This window comes from Sander vitreus, chromosome 21 (assembly GCF_031162955.1).
Source record: "Sander vitreus isolate 19-12246 chromosome 21, sanVit1, whole genome shotgun sequence".
Taxonomy (NCBI): domain Eukaryota; kingdom Metazoa; phylum Chordata; class Actinopteri; order Perciformes; family Percidae; genus Sander; species Sander vitreus.
The window spans coordinates 20857243-20871877 of record NC_135875.1 but is presented as its reverse complement, the minus strand read 5'-3'; the positions used below and the strand labels follow the sequence as shown (position 1 = coordinate 20871877).

General features: G+C 41.3%; 2 protein-coding genes across 2 annotated transcripts in view; both read right to left on the bottom strand.

The window, feature by feature from the left end:
* Positions 1 to 81: 81 nt before the first annotated feature.
* Positions 82 to 4174, bottom strand: LOC144536157 (pepsin A-like). The gene is made up of 9 exons (XM_078279140.1): positions 4102 to 4174; positions 3096 to 3246; positions 2886 to 3003; positions 1732 to 1850; positions 1302 to 1498; positions 1078 to 1194; positions 668 to 809; positions 416 to 514; positions 82 to 323 (listed from the first exon to the last, which is right to left on the bottom strand). The coding sequence occupies exons 1-9, from the start codon at positions 4155 to 4157 to the stop codon at positions 186 to 188; spliced, it is 1137 nt and encodes a 378-aa protein (XP_078135266.1). The 5' UTR covers positions 4158 to 4174; the 3' UTR covers positions 82 to 185.
* Positions 4175 to 7709: 3535 nt separating this feature from the next.
* pkd1b (polycystic kidney disease 1b) overlaps positions 7710 to 14635 on the bottom strand; it is a 50511-nt gene continuing 43585 nt past the window's right edge. The window contains exons 34-40 of the mRNA XM_078279956.1: positions 14305 to 14505; positions 13006 to 13180; positions 12702 to 12884; positions 10832 to 10995; positions 9798 to 9986; positions 9218 to 9329; positions 7710 to 9136 (exon numbers count right to left, since the gene is read on the bottom strand). Coding sequence (XP_078136082.1) covers positions 8249 to 9136; positions 9218 to 9329; positions 9798 to 9986; positions 10832 to 10995; positions 12702 to 12884; positions 13006 to 13180; positions 14305 to 14505 — 1912 coding nt within the window. The 3' untranslated portion in view covers positions 7710 to 8248. The remainder of the gene's footprint in view (positions 9137 to 9217; positions 9330 to 9797; positions 9987 to 10831; positions 10996 to 12701; positions 12885 to 13005; positions 13181 to 14304; positions 14506 to 14635) is intronic.

The following is a 14635-nucleotide window of genomic DNA, read 5'->3' as shown; positions in this document are numbered from 1 at the left end:
ATTTAGAGGCATGTATATTTGTTGTGCAATTTCATAAAACACCAGTCAAATTGATTTAAATCATTTTATTGGATTTGAGGAAATTATATCATATACCGGACAAGGCATATTGGAAATTCTACTGTAATACTAAGATGTATACATGATTTGGTTCAAGGCTCTTGGGAAAGGTGACTTCAGGTTGCTTATCTAGCCTTGGCCAGACCCACCATATTCTGAGCTCTGTTGAAGATGGAGTAGTACTGTCTGATGAAGACGTCACCCAGGATCCACAGGCTGTCTCCTCCGTTGCCAAAGCCAGTACGGCAACCATAGTACTGAGACTGTGTGAGAGATTTAGGAGAATAATGTCAGAAGGAGGGGAAATATGGTGAGGTGAGATAAAACAAAGTCTGGCATAGAAGCAAACGCTTACCTGACGGACGTAGGCAGAGGCTGGGATGGTGAATTCCTGTCCGTGGATGTGGAAAGTCACATCTGGCATTTGGGAAATGCTGTTGCAGTTGACCATATACTGAGGCAGAGGGAGAAAGAGAAGAACATTAAAGAAAACGGTATGAAAGAGTATTCAAATTTGGTTGGTTTTACTGTTCAAGTCAGGTTGCATTAATGCGAGGCTACATAAATCTGTTTCATTCAAAGAGCGTGTCTTTTTATTGGAACTTACGTCTCCGTTCTGGCTGGTAGCTCCCACCATTTGGTTGATGTTGCTGATGCTGCTCTGAGGTCCAACAATCAGAGAAGTGCCGGTGTCCACGATGGCCTGGCAACCACCTTGGCAAGCCACAACCTGACCATTGACAGTAACACTGAAAGGGATACACAGTACAGCGTGCATAAACACTTTTGCCAATATCTCTTGGGTTTAGATACTTTTCAGGGGACCTGCTATTTCACTTACATGTAGCACTTTGTAGTTTGGCTTACTTAAAGCTAATGTACTTCTTCCATGTGATTCTCGCCGTTTCGAGTTTGTACCTTCATGGTTAAATGCACTTATTGGCAGTCGCTTCGGAATAAACCGTAATAAAATTAAATGCAATGTAATGACCTGGGATGCTGTATCTGTGGCTTTACCTGTCCACTGTGATCTGCCAGTACAGCTCATTGGAGAGGGGAATCCAGGAGATGGCACCAGAGTAATGGTTGGGGTCAATTCCACCGAAGGTCACCACACTGCCTTGCTGAGAGTTACTGCAGAGGAAAGCGAGAATGTACTGATAAACCTCCTAGAAATCCATTGCACTACTGTCTCGGTATAAGTAAGTAGTACGATCCTGCAAAGTTATGGCTGTCCTTACGAGCTCAGGTACACAGAGAAGAGGTCCTGGTTGACCAGGCCCTCCTTCATCATGTTGTCGAAGACGGGTGTAGCGCCGGAAGCAGACAGGCGTGGGTATGCCAGGCCCAGGATACCATCAGCACGCATGTACTGCATGAAGGGAGCCTCACTCTCGCTCAAGCCAAAGATCTGGTTTGTCACAGGGAGCCCACCCACCTGACGGACAAATTGCATCTCAAATTATAATGGGATTTTCAAAGTTATAATCTGAATAGCCTACCCCCTTCATTTGCTTTGAATATGACCCTGCAAGCAGATATTTAATATTGAAAGAATCTGAAAGCCTTCATTTTTTAACTCGATAAAACAAAATAATAATCAGTGCATGGGAACTGTGAATAAATACAAATTTACCTGTTCAAGTAATACTATATGCTTTTATTTCTCACCGTCACAGTGTCATATCCAAGGATACCAGTCATGCTGCCGGTACCATAGCGGATACTCAGAGCTCCGCCGTTGTTTTTGTAAGTGCTGCTTGTGCCAGGGTTAAATTTCTTATGGTTGTCTAGGAAGGTACAGATGTGAAAAAATGAATTAAGGCTTGCAGATGTAGTGTGGATGTATAAATATATTTCTTTGCAACATAGCAGAAGTCAAAAGTTAATGGACAACCAATATGTATCTATCGTTTGTAATCTAGACATGGGAACAACTAATCGGAGACTGTTTGACAACCTCTGATCTGGCCGAAAGGGGTCACAATGCCTCAGATATAGCTAGGCAAAAGTCTAAAGCGTCCCTACCCATAACCCCAACCCTCCTATTCTTTAGAACATAAGGATCATTACGACCCTTCTTTTACCCCAAAAGTCAGTCGCTCCAGGTGGTTGGCTCTGTCCCTTTTCCTTTGTCTACCAGTCTGGTAAGGGAACGCTTTGCTCGGGGATGGAACCCTAGGAGGCCTTCCCACTGGCACCACCAGCACAAACAACCTCTACAGTCATCACCACATCTGAATCAGTAGGCCACTGCAATTATTCCAATGACTTTTTAACCCCAACCCTCCTATTCTTTAGACTAGATGCTCCCAGGTTCTGCATTACCTTACAGAGTTCTTCAGCCTTTCATTTTCTCAGGTTCTAACCCTAACCATTCCAACTCTGGATACCTAACCCAAACCATGGGGATTTTGATGCCTCTAAATCCTACTACAGGACTATTGGATGACTCTATCATTACTCATAGGATTTAACTAACATCGGGTTTTTTTCTTTCTTCAATATTTATTAGCTTAGCTTTATTAGTTAATGGTCACCTAGTTCCCTCAGGGTCCTTGGTGGTTAGCTGACATGTGCCAGCGTGTGCCTTTCATTTGATTCCGTTTTACCTTCGGTAGGTGTCAGTCACGGCACGCAGGACTTCACAAAATTCCTAATCCTCACCCTAAAATCTGAAGCTAAGAAAAAAACTGTGTAAACTGTTTATGTTCGAAATACCCCGGAATCAGAGAAATAAGATGGCAAACTGGATACCAAACCTCAGTCCAGTATACTGTATAACATCTGTCTAAAAGTGGTTTTTCATGTATAGTTGTACATACTGCAGGCTGCACTGCTGCAGTAGATGGAGGGCACCCACAGGTTAGACGAGCCACTGTCAAAGATGACCTTAAATGACTGAGGAGGAGTTCCAATGGAGATGATTCCATAGTAAGACAGCTGAAGATGACAATGAGAAAATTAGATTACCCATGAGCAAATGAGCCATTTGGCAAAGTTCGTCTTTTTATGCTTTAGCACCTGTTACTCACATCAGCATCGTTGGTCATGGCCTCGTTGCCCACGGCAAAGCGCTGGTTAAACTTGGCTGAGGGGTTGTATGGGTACTTGAGTCTGTACTTGTCCCACAGACCCTGCTCCTCCAGGTTCTCCCTGGCTGACTTGCCCTTCTCCAGAGGGACCCTAGGTGTCACCAAAGGGAGCAACTTAAATTCTGTTGTTTCAACTACATTTATAAGCCTTTTATTGATCTATAAAGAGGTTTTTCTCATATATCCTTCCTCGTAAACCTCTTAATACTCGTATATGAGCCTAACCCAGCTGCCTTAACTTAAATACAGATTTACTCTTGAGGGCAGTACATACAAAGAGGCCTGACACACGCTAATTTTAAGGCCACATCTACACTACTACTTTAAGTGGCATTTTGAGACATGCGTCCACATAAGAGTTTTAGGTCCAGCAGCTGATCAAATCTCCATCCATATTAACACGTGTGGCAACGCATATCACATGACCATTCGCATATCATAATCATCGTACACAGGCATTGCTTGACATTACTCTGCAGTTAAAAAATCATGGATGTAAACGTTGTAAATACAGAAAATACTTTGGAGAAAGAACAACAATAGCAAAAAGTAAGACCAGGGATTTATTTGCTTGGACCGACGACGAGGTGGAACTGTTACTGAAAGCTATGTAAGCCTACGTAGCCGATAAGATCGACTGACGTGCATCGTCGTTTCCAAAGGTCTCCTTTAGCGCCCGTCCAGACTACAATGCAACCTCTGAGAAAAACAGAGTCAGCAGTGTTTCCATATGTCTCTGTTCTCAGAGGCTCAGAAACGCCGAAGTAGTGTGGACAAGAGACGTAAAGAATATTCTTTTTTTTTAACTAAAACGTAGTAGTGTAGATGTAGCCTGAATGTCATATGTCTGCAGTTATTTTGTAGGAGCTAATGAAGTTCAGGTAGCAGGAACAATTTAAAATACAACAGGTACAGGAAACGTGTTTGAGTGGTGAGGTTGACTTACTGGATGAAGCACTCGGACAGTGCCACCATGGCACACACGACGACGGCCCACTTCATTGTCTTGGCTCGGCTATCAACTGTATAGGGAAAATTCATTTCGGTCACTAAAGTCGGTCACATTACAGAACCATTCAAACTGAAATACTGCAATCGTGATACACAGTAGTAGGTCTAGTATCCTGTACTCACCTGAAGACTCCAAAACCTGAGTGCCCACAGACGGGCATGCATCCTCTTTTATACAGGTGGACTGACATTTTACCATTACACAATGATAAGGCAATTCACACAAACAAGTGATAAGTTAGTAAAGATAACTAATGGACAAAGTAATCGATGACCTCAAGACAATGTCATTTACATGATTAAAGAAAGGTACACAAACTTTCCGATTAAGCTTGAGTGCAGTACAGTGTAATATTTGTGTTCATGTTGAAGGTGCCAACCGCTAAAAGAAACCGCAAAGGTTCTCTTTGCTAGGTCAAACGGTGATGCATTATAATTATGTTCATAAGTACATTTGAAACTGTTACATTTGAGTGTTTTAGCTGGGTTAATGTTTCAGTTTTGTGTATATTTTTAATTTTATGTCATGCTTTTTATACTTTAATTTTTATTTTATTTAAAACCTTTGCCTCAGCATGTATACGAAAACTTAAACATTTTGTTTTTAATGCCGTTATCTCAAGAAAACAAGCTTTGTAGTCTTGAAAATAATAATAATGTTTACTAGGTATTGATCCCCAGTGGGGAAACTACAATTTACACTGTTTGTTAGAATACACACAGATATGTTCAGGTGCTCAGGTCCCACACATGCACTAACGGAGAGATGTCAGAATGAGTGGGCTGCGCTCAGGGAACTACCAGTCCACACTCCACTTTGGTCCATACGGGGACTTGAACCAGCGATCCTCTGGTTCCCAACCCAACTCCCTACGGACTGAGGTACAGCCATCCCCCAAAAAAAAATTAAAAAGATAAAAGATTATTTCCTCTTATGTTTATCAGAGACCAAAAGTTCATAGGCCCAGATTGAGCTGACAGTGACAGACATACACTGGTTTTCCGGGTGTTAACAAAATACATAATGTAATAGTAACATTAAAGTTACCTGAATTATATTTACAATAAATATGTTTGTATATGTTACCTGTGTCCCTTAAATAAAAGAAAATACCCTAAAATACCATGTATGGTGTAAGAAAAAAAACAATTAATGAATAACTTCTAAGAATGACAGACACATTTTGAGTAAAGTACATCTCTGACTACATACAGATACAATATGAATTTAGAGACATTCCAAAGTAAAAGTCCCGTCAGCTCGATCTGGGCTATTTGAATACATCTGACATTCATGTATGGCTGCAATACAGCTGTAGCGTCGGCTGATTTGACCATGCAGACGCCAGTGACCGCTGGTTTAACCGCAGTCCATGATGGACACTGCTGATCTCTAATATAGTAATATTAGAAGTAATAAGAGGAAACAATCTTTTGTTTTCTCGTGATAACGAGTTAATTATTTAATTTTCTCAAAATAACAAAACAAGTAACTCTTAACGGCATAAAACAAAACAAAAATTGCAAGCACGGCTAGTCTTGGCTTCTGTATCTACATACTACAGTACATGCTGTATTACTACTATTAAATTTAACTTATTATTAAATCTGTATTCTATGTTTTAAATATGTTTTTTTCTATTGTGCATTTGCCACATTTTTGTGAACGTTATGTGTAGATTGTGTTATAACATACAGCAATAAAGACCAACGAAAACTGCAAAACATCGCAACACTGACACCACAGTCACATAGGTCTCAGCAAAAACTGTTTGCTGCTACGTTATCATGTGTGTACTCTTTTATCAAGGTCTTTTCCCTTTGATAGTGAGTAATATGAATTACTGCTAATAAAATATTGATAGAGCTGTTTAAACTAAACATTAAAATACAATGACACACAATACCGTTACAGTGGTGCTCATAAGTTTATGAACCCATGCTAAAGTTGACTAAAAAGAGCAACAAAAATAAACCTTTAAGGACATAATGTATCGTAAATAAATAAATGTTCTTCCTTAAAATACAGGGGGCATAAGTAAGTACACCCCTATGTTAAATTCCCATAGAGGCAGGCAGGTTTTTATTTTTAAAGGCCAGTTATTTCATGGATCCAGGATACTATGCATCCTGATAAAGTTCACTTGGCCTTTGGAATTAAAATAGCCCCCCCACATCATCACATAACCTTCACCATACCTAGAGATTGGCATGGGGTACTTTCCATAAAATCATCTCTCAATGCAAATCAAACCAGCTATTAGGCTAACTGAAATAAAACCATGCTAATCTCTAGGTATGGTGAAGGGTATGTGATGATGTGGGGGGGCTATTTTAATTCCAAAGGCCAAGGGAACTTTATCAGGATGCATAGTATCCTGGATCCATGAAATAACTGGCCTTTAAAAATAAACATCTGCCTGCCTCTATGGGAATTTAACATAGGTGTGTGCATACTTATCCCACCTGTATTTTAAGGAAGAACATTTATTTATTTACTATACATTATTCATTCACAAAGACAATTGGTGTCCTTAAAGGTTGGATTCTTTCTAATTGCTTTAATTAAGGCATTAAGATCAATTTCCAAAAGAAATTTTGTATTCCTCTTTTTAGTCACCTTTAGCATGGGTTCATAAACTTGTGAGCACCACTGTATATACTGTTCAACTGTCCTATTACAAATAAAATGTTTGAAGAAATGACACACTTCTCCACTTTAGGACCAAAGGTCACTTGTCTTTATTCATCTGTAGAGTAAAATATCCCCAGAGTCTCTTACAAAAATATGTCAGCATGTAACTGCATTTAGAGGTATGGAAAAGTGTAAGGAATAATAGTAGACAACAGTGAAAACTTTCCTAAAGTAATTAACATTTTTTACAATTTATGGTCAACAGGCTTTATAGATTCAATAAGAACTGGGGTGTAAAAATGACATCCATTATTTTGTTTGCAGATGTGTGCATTAGATGGGTTAATTGTTTAGAAATTCCTGCACACAAGACATTTATTTTGAGAACTCATGCTCTAATGAGGGCCAGAAGGGAAACTTAGTTTGATGGATTGATTCAATAAATGCCTTATGTGCAAGTGTAGTGTAATTGAAAATTGTATCACTCATTTTCAAAGCGTCCAGGTTATTTTGCTTTGGAAGACTAGAAGATTTAACTAATCTCATAAATGGAGCTTGAAGAACAGTTTCAGTCCATAAATAGTGACAATGTAACTGGAAGCCCTTCACTTGTTTTGTTGTATTGAGGAATATCTTAATGGTACTCCAGAAATTTAGTATTGTACTTCCATAAAGTTTTGGGACTTTCAGAATGGTCAAAACCAAGGCAGCCGAGTCCAAGATATCCTGACTTGTAGTCCCGATATGCGTTAAGCTGCAAAACATGGGATTTTACAATTACCATGATTGTAAAATCCTGCACTAACGGAAATGGAGACTTCCACTTGACTCACTCTAGCTGTAAAAAAAAAGAAGGAAGGAAGAAGCTCGGTCACATAGCCGGTTCGTAATTTGGTCAACATGAGTCTCTTGCCGTTCCTTGAATGTGTCTGATGATTTCAGCATCGTCCCTTACCGACAGAAGTCCCAGAATCTTGTTGTTTCGAGCCAATCGCATCATAGAAAAGCAATCAACACAGGACGCAGGACAATGACCTGCTCCATTCATATGGACTCAATTGGACATTATACATACTTTGTACCAAGGAGCTGGCAGGGTAAAGTCATTTAATGTCCGGTCCAACTGATTCAGACATTTGCGTTCTCACATACAGCTCTTCTGGGTAACGTCTAGATCATGTCAGGGTTGCAGTGCATGTGTAAAAGGGATCTCTGACTGGTAAATGACCACATATTTTAAACTCCACAACCCTACAGGCTTTGTTTTAAAAACCAATGGTCTACAAGCTCAAGCCAATATACCCCTGATGACGTCGTGGGGGGTTTCTCATTTTCTCAGACTTGACCAAAGTCTTCCAGAACCACAGATACCACATTTATACAACAAATATGATACAACTTCTACATTATAAGTATAACTAAGTTTGGTTCCAGTGTAAACACATGGTCAGTCTTGCTCTGTCCAAGCTTTCCTCTTCACAGGGACTCCGTCATCCTTCCGTCTTACCACCCCTTCTTCACTCCTGGGTCTGGTGTTAGTGAATGCTAAATACTCTCCTCCATTGCCACATGGAGCAACTTCACCATTGGCCTGGAAGACTCTCTGAGCTGCATCAGCTGAATGTGAGCTCCCAGAATGCCAAGCTCTTCTCCTAGGGAACCTGGCATATCCAGGAGAACCTGCAGGATTCATAGCACAAAGTCCAGATGCAAGCTTGGCTGCTTCCGAAGCATAGTTGTTGCTAGATCCCTGAGGCTGGAATGGTACTGATTCAGGCTCTGAGTAGGTGCTACGTGTACGGCGAAAGCTACAGACCGATGCAGCGGAGGAGTGAAGTGTGCAGGGAGCGAAAGAGAACGAGGATGGAAGGGAGATTCGTGGCTTGGGGTAAAGAAAACCTGTCTTCCTCAGTCTCACTTCTCCTGTTTCTCCTTCCAGTTCCTTTGGCTTTGCTGGCTCTCGGAATCGTTCTGCACCTTTGTCCCCGTTACTCTGCTTTTTCCTTCTCCTCGCCTGAGCCTGTTCTAGTTTAATTTCCAGGTCGTGAACGTCCTCAGTTATCTGATTGACCTGGTCGAAACGAGACAGCAGTGCACTGACGCAGGGCAGCAGACGGTCCAGGTAGGACTGGACGTCCAAACCAGGCTCGGACACTGACAAGTCCTCAGACCTCGTAGAGAGAGCCGAGGACAGAGGACAGGGGGATGAAAATGAGGAGGACTGGGAAGGAGAGCGGGAGGAGGGGAGGGTGGAAGACAGGGTGGAAAGACGGGACTCCTGTGAGGACCTGGAAGGAGGGATGTCCATACCTTCGAACTTCACCCTGTGCCTGAACTAGAAAGGACAGGAAATGTCTAGAATCAGCAACATGAATTGACAGTGGAGGTTTTGCACCACAACCAATGCACTACCTACCTCTTTAGGTTTGGTGAGTCCCATCCACAGCTTCAGTCTCTTGATGAAGAACTCCACCATCTCATAGTCCTGAGGTTCAATGGTTGGACAGTACAGCTCAGTCTGCTCCGCCCTAAAGGACACAACAACAGATAGGAATGAAACCTACTTAATGCAATATTTACCAGGGTTTATCCAATTTAAGACTTTTCAAGACCTTGTTAATACCACCTAGGACAAAATGAAATGCCAACTTCAAGGCCATAGAACAGAAAATCAGTATGGATTTTAAGCCAGACAAAAAAATTGTTTACCAAATAATGTTACCTGAATAAAATAAAACATTTTATAATAATAATAATAATAATAATAATAAAATAGAATAATAATATATAATTATACATATAAAATATTGACTTTACTGTGTTTATTTAATCCTATGAAAGGACAAGACAAAATGTAACACCTTTGTAAATGGCATTTAATACTTTTAAGGCCTTATATTATGGGATATTACATTTAAGAGTTTTTTTAATACTTTTAAGACCCCGTGGTACCCTTAAATAGCTGTGTTCATTTTGTGAACATACAGATTGTGTACCTGTATGTACGGATGAGAACAGCTCCACAGAGTCGGGCCAAGAGCCAGACACCTCCACCCATCAGTAGCAGCCCATAGAGAGGGCCCAGGACTGTGTGGAGCCTGCACAGTCTTTGGAGAGCCATCCGGCCACGCAGGATGGACAGCACCGAGACGCCGGTCTGTCGTACTGACAGGAAACCTTCCACAGAATGGGAGAAGAGCTGAAAGAAAGACATAAGTATATCATATCAACGCATTCTCATGATATACTACGAAATTAGGCGACTGCCGGCCAGGCATGTGATGACCTGCTACGTCCTGCTACGCCCTGCTACACTTGTACACTTGCTTGCCACTGTCGCACTAAATGCTTGCTCTTGGGGGAATCACTGGAATTGTTGGGTCTTTGTAAATTCTAGAGTGTGGTCTAGACCTACTCTATCTGTAAAGTGTCTTGAGATAACTCTTGTTATGATTTGATACTATATATAAAATGTAATTGAATTGAATTACAGTTTTAGCGGTCTTTCCAGTTAAATTTTGAGCAAATGTTACTGGGAGCCAGCTACAGAGCCACATAAAGTGCCAGTCGTTTCAGAGGCTGTTGCTAGTTGAGTTTAACTGACAAAAGGTGAATTTGAGCCGGCTACATGGCACCGCGTGGTGTTGGTTCATTCAGGGGCCGTGGCAGTTGAGTTTAGCCAACAAAACGTGAGCGTCATGCCGCGACGACAAGTTTAGGCACCAAAATGAGTAGTTACGATTAGACAAGAGATCGTGGTTTGGATTAAAACACTCACGGGACACAAACACATGTTTCCTGGCTGAAAGTCTTGTGTTTTCCCCGGGACATGACCTCCTCCTTACGTGAATCACATCGTCCTTATACAGCAGCTGTCATTGTGGTGCATACAGCATTAAATACATGGAATACATAAGAATTACAGTGCTTTACTTTAGCTATATGTATGAATGGTTCATGAGAATAGCCTGATAAAATATATATATTCTTCATGAAAATTGGACTCAGCTGAACTCTTCTCTCCGTACCGTGTTTCCGAGGTGAACGCAGAGCAGCAGCAGCAAAGTCAGTAGGACCGTCAGAGCCCACAGCTGCTTCCAGGCTCTCTGCAGCACTCTGCCCAACACCACCCACCTCCGCACAAACCGCAAGGTTCCCAGCAGCTGGAACACACAGCAAGGGAAATTCAATAGAGTGGGGAAAGCTATGAACCAGTATAGAGTTGTAAAATGTTTAAGCCGAGCCCTCCTTTACCTTTAGAACAAGCAGAGTGAGCAGGACAGCGGCACACTGAGAACTCCTCTTTGCCAGCAGGGCAGCACTGTGGAAGTCGATGAAGCTGTCCGGCTGGGATCGAAGCTAAATGGCACATACAGGCTACTGTCATGTCATCAAAGCAAAACATAGAAGAGTACATTTTTCATTAACAAATACAGGGTTAGGATACGGGTTTTATGTACATGTAGGGGGATTAGGTTGATGTTGCATGGCAGCTGGATTCTCTCGATATCGCAAGCTCAAAGAGAAACGCAGGATCACAAAAAAAAATCCAACTTGACAGGCTTCAAGTAATGTGTTTGTGTCTGAACCAGGGGTTGATGCATAGACTGTATAAATGAGGCCAAAACATCTCGGTCGCCCCCTGGTGGCTGGCTGCAGTATAGGTCGTAAACCCCGCCCCCTCTATGTTAGCGGATTGGAAATGGGCAGCGCTAAACAGTCAAAGTACACATCAAATAAATTTTTCCCAAAAATGGTTTCTGTCATTTTAGGTAGTTCTGATATTCAAATGTTCATTTTTCTGATAAGTTTAGTTTTTATTAGTTATTTGATGCAATAAAAAGGGGGTGAAACGTCGTGATTGACAACTATAAATAACTCGCGATTAGAGTTGGGTACCGAAACCCGGTTCCACTATGGAACCAGTTCCTACGCAACCAGTAGGAATCGGACCGGATTAGAACTCAAATTTCGGTTCCTCATTTCGGTTCCACTTAATGTGTCGACTGAAATATTTTCCCTATGTCGCTCCGAAACGGACGTAAACATATCACACTTTCTCTGTAGTCGACCGTTAGCTAGCTACCGTAAATGTAGGCTACTTTTAAAATGCCATATTTTCCCTCTGGGCTCACCAAAATGGTCGTAAAGGCATATTAACCATTCACTGCATGTGATCGCTAGTAAACATATTACATCTTTGATGTCATTTTTCAGTTTTTCAAGAATCGGTTTAGGAATCGTAATTGTTTTAAAAGTACCAGTTCGGCATTTCGTAAAAATCCAAACGATACCCAACCCTACTCGCGACTGGTCGGGCGGGTGTATGGGCGGGACTTCGATAACGTGGCTCCACCGCCCAATCACAATTGGCTCCAAAATTACAAGATGGCGGCGCCTATATCTGGGATATTTTGGCTTCAGTTTTGCACAGTGGGAGGAAGTGAAGACGCGTCGTCCATCTTTATTTACAGTCTATGGTCTGAACTACCAGCCTACCGAACCAATCAGCATCCTGTGAGGAACAACTGGCAGCTTCGGCCGTGGTTTAGGTGTGTGTGACGGCCGCGACTGTTCGTTTAAAACAACAATGGCGGATGCCTGCACTTTTACAAACATTTTCCAATGATGGCTTCAAATACTGTTCTGTGTAACAAACCATCTGGTGTGTCAAGTTAGGATTAAGTAGCATTTTTCCCTCATATCTGCTAAATTTACCTATAAAGACTCGGGGACAAGCGAAGAACTGACACTGACTTCTCAGATGTAGGTTATCAAATTACCAGTAAATCTGAAGAGAGATTTGGTCAAATTTGGATTTATTAGGCTAACATATAACTAGGGCTTATTCAGTTTATACTGATGGTGGATCGTAAATGTTTTCTGTTTGTGTTTCTCACCTTGGAAACACAGGACGTGGCTTGGGACAGGAAGCTGAGCTGCAGGATTGCCGTTGCCAGGGACAACAAGGCCAAGAGAAGCTGGAACCAGTGTCTGCATTGACGCAGGTACTGGGCACGCTCAGTAGCAACGGACCAGAGTTCTCCCAACAAGATGAGGAGAGCAGAGATGAGAAGGAGAACCTGCAGTAGAAAGCCAGTGGATTTTATCACTGGAATTATTTTTTGAATCCTTTGCTTAAGAAATTGTTTTGCTCCTAAATTCTATTATTTATGCATTTGAAAGGATGGCAGTGTTTGTTACCGTAAGTGGCACCTGCAGGTCCGGTCCAGAGAAGGATGAAGGGATGAGGATTGGATGGATGAAGAGAAAGGGGACGACTCTCTGTGTCTGAGACCACTCTAGTTGTATGGACACACACACGAATAAACCAGACTCTCGGTGGTAGTGTGTGAAGTCCATAGAAAGAGTTTTAAACCTGGGAAAAAGGAATAAAAAAAAAACACACAATTTGAAAGCATCAAATCAAAGTAATATAAAGTATACTTAGCACTGTATATACATCAATATTCTACTACTTTTAAATTGGATTTTTTATTAAACATTTTTGCTTCCTACGGAGTGTCAACTGGATACAGCAATATGTCAAATTCAATATATATCCCATGTATCTCTTAAAGTTTAGATATCATTGTTAGGACAGAGGACTGAGATGATGCAAAGAAATCAGTTTAATGAAGAAAAAAAATCACATCACAAGATTCAGTACCCCATGCAAATATGCAAAGTAGTTTGGTATTCTACGTGAGAAATTGATCATGTAGATCAGTGGTTCTCAAATGGGGGTACGTGTACCCCTAGGGGTACTTTGGAGGACTGCAGGGGGTACGTGAGATATTTAACACATTGTTTAATAGTTACAAGGCTGTTGTCCAGAACATAGTTCCTCTTTATGTAGACTTTTTTTCCTACCAAAAACGTGACATTTGGATCGCCTTCTTTGGACCTATTCTTGCCTTCCTTCTACTTTTTACAAGTTTCTTTCGAAGTTATGTCACTGTTTTTGAAGTTTTTGATACTATTTTCGACCTATTCTTGCCTTACTTCCTTCCTTCTTTCTACCATCTTTTTTCCAAGGTTTTGTCGTTTTTTTTTCGTTTTTTTTACAGTTTTTGTTTCCTTTTCCCATCAGCATTTAAATGTTTTCCAGGTACAAGGCTGTTGTTTAGTAAATCTATCGCTGACAGCGCTGTATTGTTCCTCTTCATATAGACTTTTCTTTCTACCAAAAATGATTCACGCTGGTCAGGGGGTACTTGGCTTAAAGAAACAATTCAAAAGGGGTACATTATTGAAAAAAGTTTGAGGACCACTGATGTAGATTATGTGTTATGTTAATGGACCATTTGTTCCTAAAATAAGTTGCACTGCTTTGTTTTTTAGACATTTTTAATGGGATGGCACGCCTCATTATTTTCAAAAGAGTACTTCAATCTTGCCTTGTTCTCAGAGGATTCAACAACTTAAGAATGAAGGCATTAATAAATACCCACTCAGCATGTCTTGGAGATGCAGTAACCTCGCCGTAACTAATCCACTTACTGTTTCTCGCTCCAGTCTGCCATGTGCAAGTCGGCGAGGAGCTGCTGTGTTGTCACACTGCTGTTTCCCAGAGAGACACGTGCAAGAGGACGGAGGGTATGTGTGTACTGCAGCCGTGGCAGTCCAACCAGGCGCAGTGCGGGGTTTTGGTGTAGGTGTAGCACCAAGGTGTTATTGATCCACTGCTCTGCATCCGACCAGCTGGATGAAGAGATGGGCGACATACATTGTATTGTGTGTGTGTGTGTATATGCAAGTAAAAATGCAGATATATACAGATGAACGATGCGCATCATCGGGACAGTCGATTTTCAAGCTTTTTACTTTCTGA

Coding starts and splice junctions, on each gene's coding strand:
- LOC144536157 (XM_078279140.1), bottom strand. CDS start 4,157: ATGAAGTGGGCCGTCGTCGTGTGTGCCATGGTGGCACTGTCCGAGTGC. Junction 3,004..3,095: donor CCATGACCAACGATGCTGAT/GTGAGTAACAGG, acceptor TGTCATCTTCAG/CTGTCTTACTATGGAATCAT. Junction 515..667: donor CTACCAGCCAGAACGGAGAC/GTAAGTTCCAAT, acceptor CCTCTGCCTCAG/TATATGGTCAACTGCAACAG.